This window comes from Euprymna scolopes, chromosome 21 (assembly GCF_053919585.1).
Source record: "Euprymna scolopes isolate OS-2025 chromosome 21, ASM5391958v1, whole genome shotgun sequence".
Lineage (NCBI taxonomy): Eukaryota > Metazoa > Mollusca > Cephalopoda > Sepiida > Sepiolidae > Euprymna > Euprymna scolopes.
Window position 1 is genome coordinate 58,753,528 of NC_136502.1, and position 20,499 is coordinate 58,774,026.

The 20,499-nt window shown below is 35.0% G+C and overlaps 1 protein-coding gene across 3 annotated transcripts in view; it reads right to left on the minus strand.

Annotated features, from left to right (window-relative positions):
• LOC145242398 (RPA-interacting protein A-like) overlaps positions 1 to 20,499 on the minus strand; it is a 94,383-nt gene that overhangs the window by 32,362 nt on the left and 41,522 nt on the right. The window contains exon 1 of one of the 3 annotated variants that reach the window (XM_080105425.1): positions 6,097 to 6,865. The exons of the other annotated variants lie outside the window; for them this stretch is intronic. Coding sequence (XP_079961551.1) covers positions 6,097 to 6,210 — 114 coding nt within the window. The 5' untranslated portion in view covers positions 6,211 to 6,865. Of the gene's footprint in view, positions 1 to 6,096; positions 6,866 to 20,499 lie in introns of those variants that run through there. 3 annotated transcript variants of the gene reach the window in all.

Here is a 20,499-nt window from a genome sequence, read left to right on the forward strand (position 1 = left end):
CCGGACTAGGGAGGTCGTCATGGTGTCCCCGTTGCAGAACCCCAGTCGAGGAAATGCCAGAACATGCGTTCTTAGATTGCAGTGGACTCAGACGGTACCGGACAAAGAGATGACAGTTCGCATCAATCCCAAGCAACCTCGCCTGCTGGACATGTCCTACGTCATCTATAGCACAGAGCTGCCATGGGACAGAGAGAGACGGATGGTGTTTCTTGTGATCCTGGTAATATGGTGATGGTGATATGGAGTGCAAGAGAAGCACGGGGTTGAATCTTTTATTGACCAGGATCTGGTCCCCTCTTCAAGCACTAGCTGAAGGTAAAGACTAGATGTGATAGGAAAGGATTATACTAAGGCCTTTGACCAAAGATGGATAAAGATAGTGAGTCTGTACGTGCGTAGAGGTGCCAAGTTGGAATTGTGTTACCCGACTAAGCATGGTGTACACGGACCAGATCCTACCGAACTCCAGACCCTTAAAACAAGCATTTAGACTAGGTTTTTAGCTAGTCAAGTGAATGGTCCTCTCCATCCCCGATAGGAAACCTCTAAGATACCCACATCCCAATCCTTTTTTTTCATCCCCGGCTACCCCAATAAGCAATCTTGGAGAAACTTCACCCCCACCCCCATCAAACCCAAGTTTCTTTGATCCTGCCTAGAATTTCAGCCCCATATAGAGAGTGACTTGTTGTTTTCGGCCAACACCAAGCTGGAAAACAGTGGGCGTTCTACCACCTAGAGAGGGCTGGGAAGGTCTCACTAACATTTTGTTTATAGTTTTTGGACTTTTTCCCCTCATCCCAAGCCAATGAAATAAAATTAAACAAACAACTTTTTTTTTTAGAAAATTTTATGTTTACAGATTTATTTTATTGCTTATATAATAAAACACACACACACACACGATTTGGGAATCTAACGTAGGACGATCCCCGATGTGCTTTAAGTGAATGAGAACTTTAGGTAGGATCAAGCAAGCCAAGGTAAGGACTCTGACAGACATATGCATAGGCTTGGAGTTTATATTCATAACATCCTCCCCCTGACTAGAGAAATAAAACTAGAAACAGACGACCAGACCTTTATGTGCTCCAGACTAAATATGCAACATATTAGCTACTTGTATTTTCTCTACCGCTCTCCAACCCAGGACTGTACCCTAATTAACAAAGTCTCTGATAGCATAGATATAGCACTCTCCCTCGATACTAGCGCTGAAGTACATGTATTTGGTGACTTCAATGTCCACCACAGTAACTGGCTTGGATTCTCTAAATTACACAGACGCAGCTGGTAGCACAACACATAGCTTCGCTATATCCCATTCCCTATCTCAAATGGTTACATTCCCGGCACGTTTCCCAGACCAGCAAGACCAACATGTCTCACTTCTAGATCTATTTCTGACAACAGTTCCCAATGATTGTACAACAAATGCCAACAGTTTTAGGGCTCTCGCCCTAAAACTGAAGACCCACTATTCAAAACAACGAAGTATTACAAAAAGGCTGACTGAGAAGTCATCAGGGAACTCATCAGAGATGCCCCAGAGCAAAATATCTTTTTTCTCCCAGCTGAAGTGTGCAAATGAGACCACTGAATGGTTAAAAACTGCAATTGAGGCACATGTTCCCACACGGAAATTCTATAGCAAACCCCACTCTCCTCAATGGTTTACCTATGCTTGTGCAGCTGCTATTGCTCAAAGGCAGTATGCGTTCCGCAGATTCAACCGACATAAGTCTAGTTCAAACAGACAGAAGTATATAGAAGCCAGAAATAATTGTAAGAGAGTAATAGCGACAGTTAAGACAGATTACACTGAAACCATCAGGAAATGTATTGAAGCACAGAAATTAGGAACCCGTGATTTTTGGAAAATCTACAACAGTGTAGTAAATAATGGGCAGTCAACAATTCCTCCACTATCAAACAATTATGAGGTTGCTTGCATGACAACCGACAAGGCAAATCTGCTTGCCAGTCGGTTTGCCTCAAACTCCACACTGGACCCAGCACACCACTCCCTCCCCAACTTTCCTTTGCAGACAGACGCCACACTTGACGATTTGAAAATCACCCCTTCTCAAGTGCATGGTATCATACAAAAACCTAGATACCTCAAAAGCATTTGGACCAGATCTCATCCCAGCTGTGCTAATAAAAAAATGCTCTGCTGAGATTGCTCCAGTTCTCTCCAAACTTTACAATAAATGCCTTAATGAATCTTGCTTTCCCGACTGCTGGAAAACCGCTTCTTTGGTACCAGTCTTCAAGAATTCTGGTGAAAGAACTGACCCACCAAATTATCGCCCCATTAGCCTCCTCCCACTTTTCGCCAAAATATTTGAGTCCTTACTTAATCAAACCCTAGTCCAACACCTAACAGCTGCTAAACTCCTGACTGACAAACAATATGGATTCAGGCAAGCCCGTTCAACAGCAGATATCTTAACTGTAGTCTCTGAACATATATACCATTCATTGGACAAAACAGGGGAAGGAAGAGCGGTAGCCCTTGATATATCTAAGGCTTTTGACAGGGTATGGCACGATGGTCTTTTAAGGAAAATTAGATCATATGGTATCACTGGAAGAATACACAATATAATTAAATCCTTCTTAAGTAAGAGAAAAATCCAAGTTGTCCTTGACGGTCGTACATCTAAACAATATGATATAAATGCGGGACAAAAATGGATGGTCACATTCAATGCTGCCAAGACTAGCTTGTTTCCTTCAATAACTACAAGAAACCTTTTCTACCACCAATAGCAATGGCTAAGAATACACTGCCTGAAAGTACTTCCTTTAAACTCCTCGGCCTGACGTTTACAGGGAACATGAACTGGAATATATACATTGAGAGCATTGCCAAGGCTGCTGCAAAGAAGGTGGGCTCTCTCTACCGTGCCAGAAAATTACTTATGCCTGAAAGTATCCTGTACTTCTATAAGGTCACCATTCGCCCATGTATGGAGTATTGCTGTCACATTTGGGTTGGTTCATCTGCTGCTTGTCTCTCACTCCTGGACAGGGTTAAAAAGAGAGTCGCGAACCTGATCTGTCCTGAATTGTTATCTAAGCTTCAGTAGGTGTATCAGAATTTTTGTAGGAATTTTTGACACCCCCTAACACGAAACTGCGAATAAAATATAAAAAACTCGTAATTTCTCTTTTAAAAGTGGATTGTTTATTTTCTTTATGGATTATACTTCCAAAATAAACTATTAAAGTTGTTTTAAAAGTAATAGAAATATTTTTTTTTATTTTTTAAAAAACAGTAACGAATTTTACGAACTCAATATTTTTCAATTTTTAAACTTTAAAAATCTATCAAAATTTTTCTATTGATTCTATTTTTACGATATTTTCAGGGTCAATGTGAAATTTTATGTTCTTTCCAATAAACCGAATATAATATTTTAGACAAACGTTTTTTTTTTTTTTAATTCACGCCACCCCCCATTTTCAAGTGTCAAAAGTAAATAATCAATTTACTCACCAAAGTTTTATATATCACAAATTGAAGAGAAAAGGTCAATAACTAATATATTCAAATTTAAAAAAAAAAAAAAGTGTTTTTTTTTAATAGAAGTTTACCTGTAAAGTCCGAAGTTTAAAACCTTTTTAAAAAAAAAAAACACGTTTTTTTGTTGTTTTTTTTTAATGAAACCTTGGTCCTTGCTCCTTTAATTGAAAAAAAAAAAAATAGGGCTTGAATTACATTTTTCGAGTAGTTATAAGCTTACTGTGCGTCATGAGTAAGTTGCTGGAATCTGTGTTAAATACAGAAGTAATCAACCATCTCAACAAAAATAACCTTCTTAGTGACACTCAATATGGTTTCCGTTCTGCTAGATCTACAGCAGATGTGCTTACAGTTATATCTCATAGGATTAGCAAATCTCTCGACGGAGGCAACCTTTCTAGGGCAATTTCTCTTGACATATCTAAGGCCTTTGATAGGGTATGGCATAAAGGTTTACTTCACAAGATCTCTAGCTATGGTATAGCTGGAAATGTCTTCTCAATTATTGAATCATTTCTTTCTGATAGGTTCATAAGAGTAGTAGTTGAGGGGAAAAAATCAGAAGCTCACAGTATTAATGCTGGTGTCCCTCAGGGGTCCATCCTGGGCCCAACTCTTTTTCTGATCTACATTAATGATCTTCCAAATCACATTCTTACATCATTTGTAGACATTTATGCTGACGACCCTACCATTTATGGTAGCACATCTAAGATAGTAAATGACCAAGTTCTCTCCGATTCTCTCTCCTCTGATCTTGAGCACGTAGTAAAATGGGTAAAGGAGTGGCTGGTTACTTTTAATGCATCTAAAACCAAGCTTCTCTCTTTACATCATCAACATTCTGATCCACATCTGGCATCAATTGAAATGAATAGCTCTTGTCTTCAGGAGGCCTCAAGTTTTGACAAGCTTCTGGGCTTGACCATTACTCCTGATCTTAAATGGAACACGTACATCAAATCTGTTGCCAAGGCCGCTGGAAAAATGGTCGGATCTTTCTACCGATTCAGTAGATATCTCACTGCTGATGCAATTCTCTATCTATATAAGAGCCAGGTACGTCCAAGGATGGAATACCGTTGCCACATCTGGACAGGAGCTGCTAGAAAGGATTGTCCTGCCTTAATAAAGTTCAAAATAGACTTCGTAGCCTCGTAGGAGATGTCCTTTTCTCTTCCCTGCAACCTCTATCTCACAGAAGAGATATTGCGAGTTTGTCTCTGATGTATTGTCACTTTCATGGAAAGTGTTCGGCTGAGCTTAAGTCTATGGTTCCCCCTCGCCAAACTTTCACAAGAAACACTCATCTAGCTGAAAACACTATCAATAATTACCCCCACTCTTTATCTGTGCCTAAACCTAAACGTAGATTCCATGAACAAAGCTCCTTTCTTAGAACTGTACACCTGTGGAATTGTCTTCCGTTTTCCTGCTTTCCGGCTGACTACAATATGGTTGTGTTCAAGTCTAACGTAAATAAGTTCTTGATGAGCCGTTCCATATAAGTTATCAAATTTACCGAATTTTCATTACTAATGATTACTATATTGTCCAATTTCTACTGTACACTCTTTAACCCTTATCCTTGAGTAGCCTCTTGGCCTTGATAATGTGGTGATTCCGGTGTAAAAAAAAAAAAAAAAAAAAAAATTTCTGACACACCTAAAGCTTCCAGTCTCTGTTCCATCGACGAAATGTTGCATCCCTCTGCCTGTTCTACAAATACTTTAATGGTGGCTGCAGGCTGCTCTGATGAACTGCAAACACTTGTACCTCCTCGACGTGACTTGACTACCTCCGACGGACCCGAAGTTCAAGTGTAATGTGAACAAACATCTTTCTACTCATCTCCCTTCATAATGTCCCCGCAAATTGTCTCCGATAGCGGCCCCCTACTTCAAAGTGGCACATGCCTTGTTTGGGGTGAACGTTGAATAATAATAAAACCCTCCCCATTGTGGAAGTGGACCTAATGTAAAAATTTACCAAATTTTCTTGGATATCGATTCCTAAAAAGCACCAACACTGAATACATAAGGTGCTTATCTAGAACGATACATGAGGTAAGTATATTTAAAAATAAGATAACAGGAAAACTTTAAATACTTGTGATGGTAAAAAATTACCTTTCACCAAAATTTACGAAAAACAATCCAGTACTTTTTTTTTTTAATTATTTAATAAATCCGAGCTTCAATCGTAGTGAAGGCGCCGCCATTTTTGTGTATTTGTGTTTGCGTAAGTATTTTACTTTTAACTAGCATATTTACCTCGAGGGGGGATCTAAGATAACGATCTGTATATGCACCACAAATAAGATATTTTTTATATAATCAGTCTCGTCTCCAAACCGGGGTTTTCCCATTTTAAACCGTTTAGGAATGGCCTTTAGGGTGGAGGTTTGCCACTCGGACTTAAGGTTTGTGTTAAGTAAGCTTAGGGTTGGCAAAACAAAACAAAAAAAAAAAAACATAAAACCATTAAAAAATACCCGGTTGGAGGCGGGAGTGATTCTATAAAAAGCACCTTATTTAATATAAAGAAGAGATACGATTTACCTTTCTGTAGGTTTCTTTCCAAGGTGGAGTAGAGACTTTATACATCGCTTGTCGTTGGGTTGCCTTATTCGGTGGGGATCGGTTCTTAATATCTAAGCTTGTTGCTTCAGCCATTGTTTTTTTTTTTTTTAATTTAAAGCTAATTTTTAACAAACGGTCAAAATAAAACTGAATTTGAGTTTTTATATAACAATTTATAAGTAATAGTTTGCTTTATAGATTAAACTTCAAAATATCCATTTGAAAGAAAACTGTCAACCTCATTTTTAGCTTGATCTTTCTTTTGAAGAATTCAACAACTCCAACAATAATTATATTTAAAAGAGAACTCCAATTTCAACTCGGAAATAATTCGCCTGAGGTTCAATCAACTTCTTTGGTTTTTTGTTTTTTTTTAGTTTGGTTTCTCTCAGGAAAAACACCTACTTTCTTCGCACAAAATATAAGATTCAAACGATCCACGTTTGTAAAAAGAAAATTGGAACGAATGACATGTCATGCGTTTTTGTTTTTTCTGGGCGAGAGAAAAAGAAAGAAGATTGTTTTTACGACTGCTTTGTTCTCCCTTCTCCGTCTTCGAGCAGATACATTCCACTAGAATCATATTTTGTTTTCATTCCCCTCAAAGATTTTCGCCCCCAACCCACTTTCTTTCCATTTCTTTCTCTTTTTTTCTTTCTTTTTCTTATTTTCTTAGAGGCGCAATTCTACCGCAGTACCGGTAATTCATTTGGACATTTTATTTTAAAGCGACACCTGGTGGCGGGAAGACACCGTTAAAGCCGCATAACTCTAAATTAAATAAATAAATAAATAAATAAATAATCGAGCTCCGGAATAGAGACCGCACTGTTTATATGCTTTGTTTTTGCAATTTTATACGAATTTGAGCCGTAAGAAGTAAACGTTACTATTAGTTACACAAATTATTACAAATGATATATAGTTGTGGAATTAATCAATTACAATTTATTTTGGAAATTTACCTACTCAACCTTCGCCTTATCAGTCATATTAATAGAGAATATAATCATGTTTATTTGCCGTATAAATACTGGGTGTGAGTCAGTGGCAAGCATCTTGCTGTTTCATTTGGTGAATATAAGAACACGACTTAGCAGCACAATGCCTGTGTATCGAATATAGAAATCCTATTTTAGTCACCCAAATTATTTATAGTAACATAGGTTTCAGATATTACTCTCAAACAACTTATTTTTATGTAAGCCATGTGTCAGTACACTATGAGAAAATTAATCTCACAAACTCAATACTTCCTGGCAGAGGCAAAATAAATCGACAAATTGCAAAAGCATACCTTTAAACTCAAAGTTTATTCAGTTATAACAACAAAAAAACAGTTAATGGTACTCGTACAGTCGTTGCAAAACAGTGGGCCAGTTTTGCCTCCCAAATAGGGAGCCAGTAGTAAACTCCTTTTGGTGGAGTAGCTCGTTTTCCTTCGAAAGGATCCATAATTCATGGTGTTCTTGGCAAGAATTCTAGTGCCTTTAATTAGGCATAAATCGAGCCCCTTAGGACTCTAATTGAATCGAGAAAAGTTTAAATATTTAGTAGATATAAACATGATGAAAATATTCAAAGGATGTCATCTTCTAATTAGGATATCCGGCACAATTAAAGGTGTCTCTACTTGTAGAGATTTCAAGTCCTTTTTTCACCAAACATTTAGGTGATATAACGTGAAGAAATTGTGGCGGCTCCATTCTCGATAAGGCATTCTTCTCGGAGCTGCCTTTTGGTAAGTCTTTCCTGCCGAGCGTTTTATCCTAGACTGAAAGAAAAAGAATGATTTCAAAAAAAGGCGCCAAGTAATTAACTTGGCTCATACAAATAAACCAATAACAGGCTGTCAACTAGAATTGTGCGTAGGCGGCCTAAAACAATGAATCATAGCATATAACTGGAAATTTCTCACAACACACACAAACACACACATACACATGATCCAAGCAGGGACGCCATCGAGATCCAAGCAAGAGGATAAACCATCTACTCTTCATGGATGATCTTAAACTATATGCCAGCTCTGACACGAATCTGTACCAGCTTCTGCAGGTAGTACCACGGCTACCGAGATATAGAAGGCCTGTTAACTGAAAAATGCCTGCAAGCAATGTAAGTAAGAACTGTTACTGTCGATATTATATGACGGCATGTTAAAAAAGAGCATTAAAACATGTTAAAAAAGAAAAGAAATGCACCCAATTCGATTAATAATGAAACTGAACTTTATTCAATATTAAATATAAATATTATCTATGTAAAATTATGTAATTTTAAAGCAATATACAATCTAATACTGAAAAAACTGAATTGATGCTACAATTCACCTTTTCTGTCCTCAGCCGATGGAGGAGAACTCCTTCATGACTGAGACAAATTTTTATTTTTGTTCCTATCCAGAGTGCCCCTTATTGGGGAGTTGGATTTTCTCCACAAGATTATATGTTGAAATATTTAAATAACTATTACTTTTAATACAGAAATTACATTTAAAGTTTTGATTTTCTGTTCTTCTATGTCCATTTTTCCCCATGTTTTTCATCAAAATGTGTAGCGTATTTTCATCAGTTACATGGTTAGTGATATATCCTGCGGTGGGTGGCCGTAATAAAAGGATATTCAAGAAAGGTATTCCAGAAGGAAAATAAATGGATAAAGAGGTACTGAAGTAATAAAGAAATAGAGAAGTTTATTGAGAATATTTACAGAGACAGCATGTTACGTTTTTTAAGTGTTCCCACCCAGGGAAGGCTCTCACAACCGGTGACCGGTAATAACATTCTTTCGATAAAAAGTTCCGGCAGTGAATTGCTCATCTCGTCATAACACCTCCCCCTAAGACAATTTCTCCCAAGAGAATTTGGCTTAATATCGTTTGCTTTTTGGCTTGGGGATCAGCCGGTTAACTTTTCTTTTCACCCTTGTACTTTTTCTCCTCAATATCGTTTGAGTGGGTGGAGTTGGTGGAGTTGGTGGAGAAGCTGGAACTCTCAAATCTGGAGTAAGTTCTGTTAAGGGTTGGGGAATATTAAAAGAACCATACAAAACCTCTCGGGGCAGGTCATTTTCTTCTGCCTGTTTGTAGTCATCAGTGTGTCGAGGTCTTAACTGATTTATATGCCTGCGACAATCGAATTTATTACTTCTTACAGAATATAGCATGTGTCCGATTCTTTTCATGATAATCCCCTCCTCCCAAAAATTTTTTCCACTGCTATAATTCAGGAAGAATATTCTGTCACCAGGTTTGTAAAAACTTGTTGGAAAATTTTCTTTTGTTGTTGTTACTCTGGTTGCACTTAGTAAAATTCTGTCAAATACAGATCTGATTTTCCGTGCAAACATCAGTTCGGCTGGTGACGAACCGGTATCAGTGTTTGGGTTCGGAGTTATCCTGTACACCGATAAAAATTGTTCAAGACTCTTCTCGTCAGTGTCCATGCCTTGGTTTTTCTTCAAGGCTCTTTTGAATGTATCGACGAACCTCTCTGCTAGGCCATTTGGTAGATTGCCGTTGTTAAATGTTCAATGGCTAGAGCCTTGCAGAATTCTTCAAATTCTTTGCTGGTAAATTGGGTGCCATTGTCGCTGACAATAGTTTTAGGCACTCCAAAACGACTGAAGAGAACTCTTAGTGCATCTATTGTACTCATCGAAGTAGGGTGTTTGTATTTAAACACTTCTGGTCATTTTGTGAAACTGTCAACGACCACTAAGAAATAATGTCTATTTAAAGGACCTGCATAATCGATATGTAACCGAGTCCATGGTGTATCAGTCTTTGGCCAAGGTTGTATCTGCACATGTGGTGCCTTTGCTGCTAGCTGACACCCTTGACACTCTCTTACGAGTTTTTCAATGTCCTGGTCCATCCTAGGCCAATACGTATATCCACGCATTAAAGCTTTCATTCTCGACATGCCTGGATGACCACTATGAAATTCTTTTAAAATTCTTCTCTGAAGCGTAGTCGGTATGACGACTCTATCTGCGTACATCAAGGGTTGAGCACAAATGGAAAATGGTAAAATTTTAGGGTCTTTCTTTGATTTTCCATTTAGTTGCACCAACTTTTTCATTTTCACAATATAATCATCCTTTTCTGCTGCCTTATTTATTTCGTCTAGAGTCACTGGTAACTCTCTGATTGTGTTGCACAGTAATCCGGAGAGTTCTTTTTCCTCTGTCAATGCAGCTATTACTGTGTCTTCCAAAGGTTCAGCACACTTTTGGATGAGCCTGGACAGTCCATCTACATGTCCGATATTTTTTGATGAAATGTACTACATTTTAAAGTTATAATTTAGTAGAATTATGCTCCATCGTTGGAGTCTGTTTGCAGTGTGCATAGGTATGCCTTTTTTAGAGTCAAAAAATAGTCAATAAGGGTTTGTGGTCGGTTTGCAAAGTAAACATCCTTCCATGAATAAATCTATGGAATTTTTTAATGGCATAAATAATCGCCAAGCTTTCTTTTTCAATTTGAGAATAGTTTCTTTCAGCCGGCAAAAGTGATCTGGATGCATGGGCTATTGGCTTTGTTGATCCATCTTCAAGTTTATGGAGAAGAACTGCTCCTACTCCGTAGTCACTTGCATCTGATGCAACAATCAATTCTTTCTGTGGATCAAAATGTGCTAGAGCTAAATCTGATAGCAGGCATTTCTTAATATCTTCAAACGCATTTTGGCATTCTTTTGACCAAATCCACTTTTGTCCTTTTTTTAACAAATCATTCAATGGTGCTCTCAACTTATGCATGTTTGGAATATAAATAGCATAATATTGAGCCAAACCCCAAAAAGATTGTAACTGGGCAACATTATTGGGTGCTGGCATCCTCTCGATTGCTTCTGTTCTCTGAGGATCTGGTCTTCTGCCTTGGCTGTCGATAATTTGACCAAGATATTTTATCTGTTTTAAAAAGAATTCACATTTTTCGGCACTTAACTTGAAACCAAATTCCTCAATTCTTTGGAAAACTGCTCTGATGTGTTCCTTATGTTCCTGTACATTTTTACTTTTGACAAGGATGTCATCCAAATATGCGATTGCAACATCTAAATCAGCAAGCATTGTATCCATTATTTGCTGAAATAGTGCTGGGGCACTTTTAATCCAAAAGGAAGTCTTTTTAGTCGGAAAAGTCCTAGATGTGTATTGATACACAAATACTTAGAACATTCTTCACTGACTTTTGAAGAAAAAAGCACATTTCTTTTTGGTCTAAAAACAGGTTTCACATTCTGTTTTAATTCAAAATTTACTTCAGTTTTGGTGCACACTCCTAATCCCTCTGAAAAAACTTTGGGGAATTCACTTTTTAACACTGCCAGAAAATGGTCATTTTGTTTGGAATTTTTCTTTTCCAACGCTCTTACATTATTGCAAAATTAATTTATGGGTAGCTCCCATAAATCAAACAAAACAATCCAATCAATTCCAAAAAGGCAAGAATTTATTCCTGGAACAACTGAAAGGTTTGAGGAAAAAGTTTTCGATCCAAGAGAAACACTGCAATTAAATTCTCCCATAACACCTTTTGCAATTTTTTGTGTTTTTCTCAGTTTTGGACCACCAATTCTCTTCCAGGTCACTTCGTCGATAATTGATATGTCGCTACCTGTGTCTAAAAGTAGCTTCACTGAGTTACCATTTATTTGTGTGTGAACGAATTTCCGTTTCCCTCCTTGTTTTATTTCTTCTTTGGACAAGACCACATTTACTTTTGGCTTCCATTTCCGACTTTTGTCTTGCTTAGTTCGGCAGTGGGATGCCCGGTGTCCCACTAGGCCACATTTGGTACAACGTTGGTCTTTATAAGGGCAGTTTTTTCTAAAGTGCGGACTCGCACAACTCCAACATTCAAAACTTTTCCCTTTGTCTTTTGGAAATGTCTTCTGTTTTACTACCTGGACTTGGGATGTGACTTTTCCCTCTATCCTCATAGTGTCCCTTTTTACATTTATCAATTTTTTACATTCTTCTGTCACTTTTTGCAAGTTCATTTCCGGGTCTTGTTCCATGATTGATAATATCCTTGACCTTAAATCCTTGTCCTTTGGTGCTGTCAGTCCCTGGACAAATATGTAGCACTTAAACATGTCCACTGATAAATCCTTTAATTTAAACAGTTCACACTGGGCATTGACTTTGCCCGCATATGTTACAATGTCATCAGTTTCGTCTTTTGACATATTTAAACACCTATACCATGTATGAAAAAGACTATGTCTTTCACTGAATATAACACACAAAATTTTCACCGTTTCAGAAAAAAGATCTCTTCCGGTTTTTTAAGCAATATCAAATTCGTGATTTTAGTATTTTCTTCTGTGCCCATTTTTTGTAGTAATAGTGTTATTTTTTCCTCATCCGACCACTTCTCGCATCGTTTTGTAAATATCGTTTCAAACCTACGATAATAGGCTGGAAAAGTGTCACCTTTTTCTGGGTCATATTTAAACTCTGAAAGCGAGTTCGCTATACCCTCAGCCGAAAAAAATCTGGATGCACCCTCCTTAGATGTTTCTGACAAAATCGTTTCACAAAATAAGCAATTATCCATCGTTTGTTGTATTACAAGAGTTTCGAAACGTTCTTGTTGAATTAGCATTTGTTTTTGAAAATCCATTTGGGTTTTTTGTTGAGAGATTAAACTCTCAGTTAACGTTTTCGTCAATGTCGCTATTTGTTCCGATGTCATTTTCTTTTTAAATGTATCAATAGCAAGTTAACGTATACCACAGAGAAGAAAAAAAAAATATTGTTCAAAAACAAGATGCTTATTTTCACAGAAAATTGTCAACACATAGGAAAGTTCCGAAAAAAAAAATCACCGTTAAAATAACACTTGACAAAATTTCAAGAGACTCTTTTTCCGTCTACTTCAGCAGACACACGTAAACTTCTTTTAATAATTTTCTTTATTAAATAAACACAGATTCCTCAGTATTGTTCATTTGTTGGTTTTTTATCGTATTAACCAAATACAAAAAATACGTAAAAATATCTCTCATGAAGAAAGTCACAATTTACACACACACACACACACACACACACGTTATATAATGTCAACTCTTTGGGAGTTTAAAAAAGAGAAAAACGGAGTTTAACTCGTCAATAATATAAAAATTATTTTTTGCTTGCGTAAATTTGTGGCAGACACCAGTCTTTCGCTTTCTAAGAAGCTTTTTCTTCAATTAAAAGTGAACTTTGTGAACAACAATTTTCAGAATGTTCTTGGTTACCACGTTTTTTTTTTTTTTTTTCTTTTTTTAGATGAATTTACAGTTCGTATCTCATCTTCGTCGCCAGTTGATATATCCTGCGGTGGGTGGCCGTAATAAAAGGATATTCAAGAAAAGTATTCCACAAGGAAAATAAATGGATAAAGAGGTACTGAAGTAATAAAGAAATAGAGAAGTTTATTGAGAATATTTACAGAGACAGCATGTTACGTTTTTTAAGTGTTCCCGCCCAGGGAAGGCTCTCACAACCAGTGACCAGTGATAACATTCTTTCGATAAAAAGTTCCGGCGGTGAATTGTTCATCTCACCATAACAGTTAGGAGTCCTATACTTCACTATAGTCTTCTTTTTCATATCAGTGCAGAATACATGAATCCGAAAATTAAGTTCACATAACAACTAAAAGACAATCATACTACTACTACTACTACTACTACTATTATTATTATTATTATTATTATTATTATTATTATTATTATTATTATAATAATAATAATATTGGTTAAAAACTAAGAAAATATAGTAAACATGTACGATATTAAATCAGGATGATGGTAAATTTGGGGGGAGACATTGTTATTATTATTTCAATGAAAGTGGACCTTGGTTTTTGGTTTTTGACTTTAGTCGTTCAGAACAAGAATATTATTTAGTAAGCTAAGCTTTTTCAAGTTTTACTGATCTAAAAACAGTATCAATTAATCCCCATTCTTTAATTACTAATATTATTTATTTAGTTATTTATTTTTGTTAAATTTATATTGTTAATCTTTGTTAAGCTAAAATGCACACGGAGCTAAATATTATATTTATTAATTAGAATACTTATTAATAGGATATGTATTATTATTAGATAAATATTTAAGAACTTAATTCCTGAATTGATATTATTTGAATTAAAGCCATTTATAACCTCAGAAAATTATGGCTGGATAGCAAACGTAGGTTAAATAAACTTATAATTTGAATAGGTTAGCCTACATTTAATTGGTTTTTGTGTAATTAATAAATAAATCATAAATGCATATTAGGAATTTGCCAAACTTAGAACTCTGCAAAAACATTAAAATATCGAACGTATTGAGTTACCTCCCTTTCAACGTTATGAATACATATTAGGATTTTGGTAACTTATAATTTAAACAAAACCTTTAAAATTTCGAACATACAGAGTTAACTCCCTTTCAACGTCTAAAATATCATGCAACCGTAAATCTTAAGAGGTAGAAATGAAAGAAAATAAAAAATTAAAAATAAATTTAGATCCTTAATCTTAAATGAAGAATGAGACTGCACTGAATATAGAGTAAAGTTAAACTTTTTTTTTCTTATGGAATAAATTTTAAACAAAAACCTTTTTTTGAAATTATGCAAATAGGTTAGTTGATATTTTTGTAAATAAACCAAGCAGATTCCAGATACAAAACTAACATAGAATCGAAACTATATAGTTGAAGACTTAGTTGATTAATCCGGATTAAAAAAAACAATGTAAAGTAAATAAAGAAATAAAGAAATTTAATTTAAGAAAGTAAGTAAAACATATTAAGTGAACATATGCAATTAGTGATAACGTTATATGATAATTTGGTTGAAAATGTTTTTTTTTTAATAGAGATACGAAAATAGGTAAATATATAAATCTTTAAAAAAACTTTGGAAGGATGAGCTATAGGTAAAATATTTTCCCATGTTTTTCAATATAAGAAAAATGGACTCCATACTGTTCATTGTTAAAGTGTTTTTTGTTCAATACGTCTGACGAAAGGCTGTTCTTGTGAAAATTTTCAAACGACATAATGTTTGGATTTGTCTGAATAGTCTTGAAACAATTGTAACTAACGATGAAATACACTATTTGTTGCTATCAATCTATTCCTTGATGTCTTGATTTTGTTAAAACAATATATATATATATATATATATATATATATATATATATATATATATGGCAAAACTAGTAATTAGTAAAAACCTGAAAAGAGTGCTCAATATTATTGCAGAGCAAATATGTGTTTTATTAATTTTTTTTTTTTTTTTTAACTGTTTTATCTGTTTGGTTACATATGTTTCGGATGTTGGACCGTGTTTACGATCTAACAGCCTCGTCAGACCTTACAGAAACCTGGTTACATATGTTTCGGATGTTGGACTGTGTTTACGAAACCAGGTTTCTTTAAGGTCTGACGAGGCTGTTAGATCGTAAACACAGTCCAACATCCGAAACATATGTACCCAAACAGAATTATTTTTTTATCAACAAATGTCAGGAAATAAACGGAAAAAATACTCCCATCATTAATTAATTATGCAAAAAAATAAATAATATGTTGATTTAGTGTTTCAACATTTGAACAACGCTTGGTTGAATCCGGTGATCGCCGATCAAACCCTAACCATAATTGGAATCCGGGGGGGGGGGGGTCAAATTCTGCATGAGTACCATTCTTTTTGATTTCGTCTTTTGTTCAATTTTTTTAGTGGGCTATCATCGATTGCAAACTAACAAATTTAACCAAAATGCAAATTCAACAATTAAATAATTTTAAAAAGTGTTCAGCTTCTAATACAAATCCTAGTAAATCAATCCCCCTTATTGGAAACACTGAAGGGAAGGACGAAACCAAATTATTGCCAGTATGTTTGGGAGAGGTTCTATTTTTTCTTTTCATTTTTTTTCTTCAATATTTTAAGCAGATTTGGCACTCAGCTACCAGATTTTTATGGGTCGCTCAGATTTTAATATAATGTAAGTAGATCTAGATGTTTATAACATGATAAAACTTGCTGAGCATGCGCTGTTTTACGGTTGTTGTAAAAATGGAATGGAAACTTAAATTTCGCTCCGTTTTAATCTTTTTTTTAATTATGCCCCCCCCCAATGAATATAATCAAAAGAATAGCATTCAACAATTGTACTTTATATATATAAAACACAAAATATTTAAAAAAAAAAAAAAAGTTATTAACGAAAGGGAAATAATTCCATTTTTAAATGAAAAAAGTCAGTTTGGTATATCTTTTTGTTATTTTTTACATATGTCCACTTACCATTCACATTGGAAATGTCGACATTTATAGGTTGTTGGATATATTTACAATGAATAAACACTCCAACCGCCCCATGTTAAGAACGGCTCTCGGAATAGACACCCCCAATCCCACCATGTTAACAACGGCTTTCGGAATAGACACTCCTAACCTTGTCAGCATACCTGAAAACCTATAAAAGTTGACATATCGAATGTGAACGATGAGATGGACGTAATGTAAAAATGTACCAAATTTCCGCTCCATTTTTACAACAACCATAAAGCAGGGAATTCTATGCAAATTTTCCCTAATTTTGTGTATTAATGTTATTTTATTTTAAGTAAAAATAATATTTAGGTTTGGATATAAATTCCTAAACTCATTTCACACTAAATGATTTAGGTGACTGAAGTAGGAATCTAATTGAATCTTTAATTTCCTGAATAGTAAAAAGATGATCCACAATGGTCGATTTGCTGCTAATATCAATTTGGTAAATATAGAGATATGTTACGACAGAACACCGACCACTCTAATTTGTTTTTTAGGGGTAACGCACCGACATTTACCGATTAGAACACCTTTTAATATTTTTCGAAGATTTTACTGTTTACATTGGGGGAGGGGGTGTTGGGGCGTGTTACTTACGGAAAAACGATTAACTAAACAGCAGAAGCACCTATTAAGCCACATAAGTTCTACAATTGAATCCCCCTCCTGCAAAAAAAAAGAACGAAAAGCATAAAAATGTTTGGTGCTTATGTTTTTGTAAACCGCATTAAAAACTACGTGAGACAAAAAAAAAAAAAAAGTCCCCTAATTTGTTGTACTTTTCTTTAATTTAAGTCATTAAAAAATGTCAGTCCGTAATTTTTTCCACCCAAAAAGTGCTATAATGTACTTTTTGAAAATTTGAAAATTCTATGTTCCAGGGGGGAAAAAAAAAAGACAATTAAATCACTCCCCCCCCTCAACTTGGAATGCTTTCCTTTTCTTGTTTTATTTCTTTTTCAGCTAATTTTAAATTTTCCACGGAAGATTGGTACGCCATGTGAGAAGGCAGTTTGCTTTGTGAAGCCGTCGTTTATGCTGCCACGCACGTGTGTAGCGTAAACGGGAGCTGTAAAATGACGGAAAGTAGCTTCTGTGTTCAGGGGTTAATACCATGCAAACGATAAATTTGCCCCGAGTTTGAGTTTCAGATTCGTTGTCAGCGACCTCGATTACCCCTAAGTAAACAAAATAGAGTGGTTGGGTCTATTGTAATGTATCCCTATATTTACCTCATTTTTTAGGTACGGGCAAAAATAAATGAAGAATAGGAGGACCTAGTTTTGAAAGCCGATTATCATAATTTTTTTGTAGGTTTCCGAAACTTTTTGATTGTATTTGAAAGATTAAGGACTAAACTTAATTTCCCAAAGGAAAAAATATTTGTACACATGAAAAAAAAGTTATGAAAAATGTTTTCACGGTGAGCTTACCATAAAAAAAAAGTAGAAATATTTTTGCTATTATAATTTTTTTTTGTTTGCGTTGTACAACAATCAGCCCCTGCGTAATTTCTTTACTAATAGGTTTTTAAAACTTTTTTCACTGGATTATTATTGATTGGACATCAATTAACCAAATTATGAAAAAAAAAAAAAAAAAATGAAAAAAAAATCATTATTTTGACATTTGAAAGAGGTACTCACTTTTTAGTTACAACATCCTCGTAAATCGGTCACCCATTTTGTAACCAATAACTCCTGGTCTGGCGACATTTTTAATTTTCCAATACATCGGTTAACACTGTATGATTTGAGCTGAATAAATATGTTACATTAAATAAAAACACTAAAAACATATCCAGTTAGGTAGAAAAGTAACTTATCTTGCCTTTGATAACATTTATTTGTTATAGATTTGTTTTTTGACAACTTTTTCGAATCTATGTGTACGGTAAAACAAACCCAGTTTTGAAAAAAAAAAAAAAACCCTCACCTTTCATAAAAACAGATAAATTATTGTAAAGAAACACTCACAAACTGACCTTTCATAAAAACAAATAAATTATTTAAAAAAGAAAAAACCCACAAAATCACTTTTCATCAATGAAAAACTAAGTTAAAAAAAAAAAACAAATTTTTCTATTTCTTTTTTCTTTACTTTTTTCTCTACATACATTTTTCTGTGGATTGTTATTCTCATCTTCATAGTTGTTGTTGTTGTTGTTGTTTCAACAACAACAACAACAACTATGAAGATGAGAATAACAGCCTGCAAAAAGAATGAATGCATAAATTATGAAGCTCCATCTCAAAGGATTCCAAAAATAAAAAAACAAAAACTAAGATATTTCTCTATTTTACTCCTTTCATGTTTCTTTTTTTTTCCCAATTCCAACCCCTTTCCCTACTACAACTTTTCGATTTTTATTCTCATCTCTTTTAATAGTCTCCATTTTTTCACCACCTATATTTTTTTGTTTTTTTCTTTGTTTTGTTCTTCATTCCTAACCTGGGTGTTCTGAAGCCAGTTTTATTGTTATAATGCCGGATTTTCTCCTCTTCTGATGAGAAGCATTTAGCTTCGAAATCCCATAACCTAAAAAGGTTTTCTTTCCACTTTCCTCTCATTTTCGTCCTATTGATCTAATGATTTAATAAAATTCTTTCATTCGTCATTTTTTAAATTTCATTCATTAATTGTTCTTTTTAATCAGGTAGAACTTTTACTATGTTGATAAGTTTGCTTTATTAAAGATACTATTCTTCTTGATTCATTTATTATATATATATATATATATATATATATATATATATATATATATATATATATATATATATAGGTCTGAGAGTCAAAACTGAAAAGAAAACTGTCTTTGAAGATCTCTGGGGTCAATATCCATACATGTTATATAGTAGAAAAGAAGTTACAGTGCAGCTATTATGAGTAGAAAATACAGAAAATGCAGCAGAGTGCATAAGTAAGCTAATACCAGATCCAGATTTCAGATGTAGATATGTCTAGGATTAGTATGCAAATTGTGGGTCACACTTACATTGAAGTTGAAATAAGCAAGGACACCCTGGAGGTAGTAGATTCTTTTTGCTACCTCGGTGATATGTTGAATGCTGGATGTAACTGTGAACTAAGTTTGACCATCAGAGTCAAGATAGTTTGGAGAAAGTTCAGATAACTTTTCCCCATCCTAAAATCTATGATAGCTTTGTAAGGAGTGTGATGTATGGCAGTGTTGCAGCAAGCTGATAAGTCTGTACAACTAAGAAAGTAGACACTGGCAAAATATGGCAAATAAGAGAAGACAAACCAGTCGAAAAAAAACATATTTAGTTTGCCATAAATACCCAACGAAACTGTAGAATAACTAAAGAAAGTCGATCAATGGAGATTCTGGAAGCAGAAAGGTTGGATAACTGGAAATGATGTACCTGAACTTCAAGGAGTCGAAGTAGGAACTGAAAGCAAGAGAATGATGCAGACAGCAAGGTGTGAAAGATGGACTTGCATTTTGAGAGCTGCCCTCAAAAGGGTAATTTGGTTTGTTGCTACTACTGCTAGTGCTGCCACTTCTGAGTTTGACGACTGGCCATACAATCAGAGGTAACCTGGGGTATTTATTTCTTTCCCATTGCAAAAAATATGACATTAGGATCAGAAAGTGAGACTGAAACGTCAGCACCTCAGTAGAAGAGCACACTGACACTGCAAAAGATGCCAGTACAGTCCCGTCGGCATTCCTCAGCAGAGGTGCCTTAGGCAATTAACAATAAGCCCCCTTTCAACAAGAGAATGCAAAACCTGGGAGAATGGACATCCAGGAACTGCACAGGACCTGCAAGTAACAGGGAACATTACGAACATGATTTGGGGACAAGGAAAAAAATTACCCCCCTCCCCGTCTTGGCTTGAAAAACTGCTGAATTTATTAAAGAAGCGTACCTAAGTCACAATTAATTATAATTAACTACTGAATAGTGAATAAGTGACTGGTATATATATATATATAAAATAAAATGAAATAACATTAAAAACTGTAAGTTATGGCAATTTTCATCATACACAAGAATAAAAAATATGAGGGAC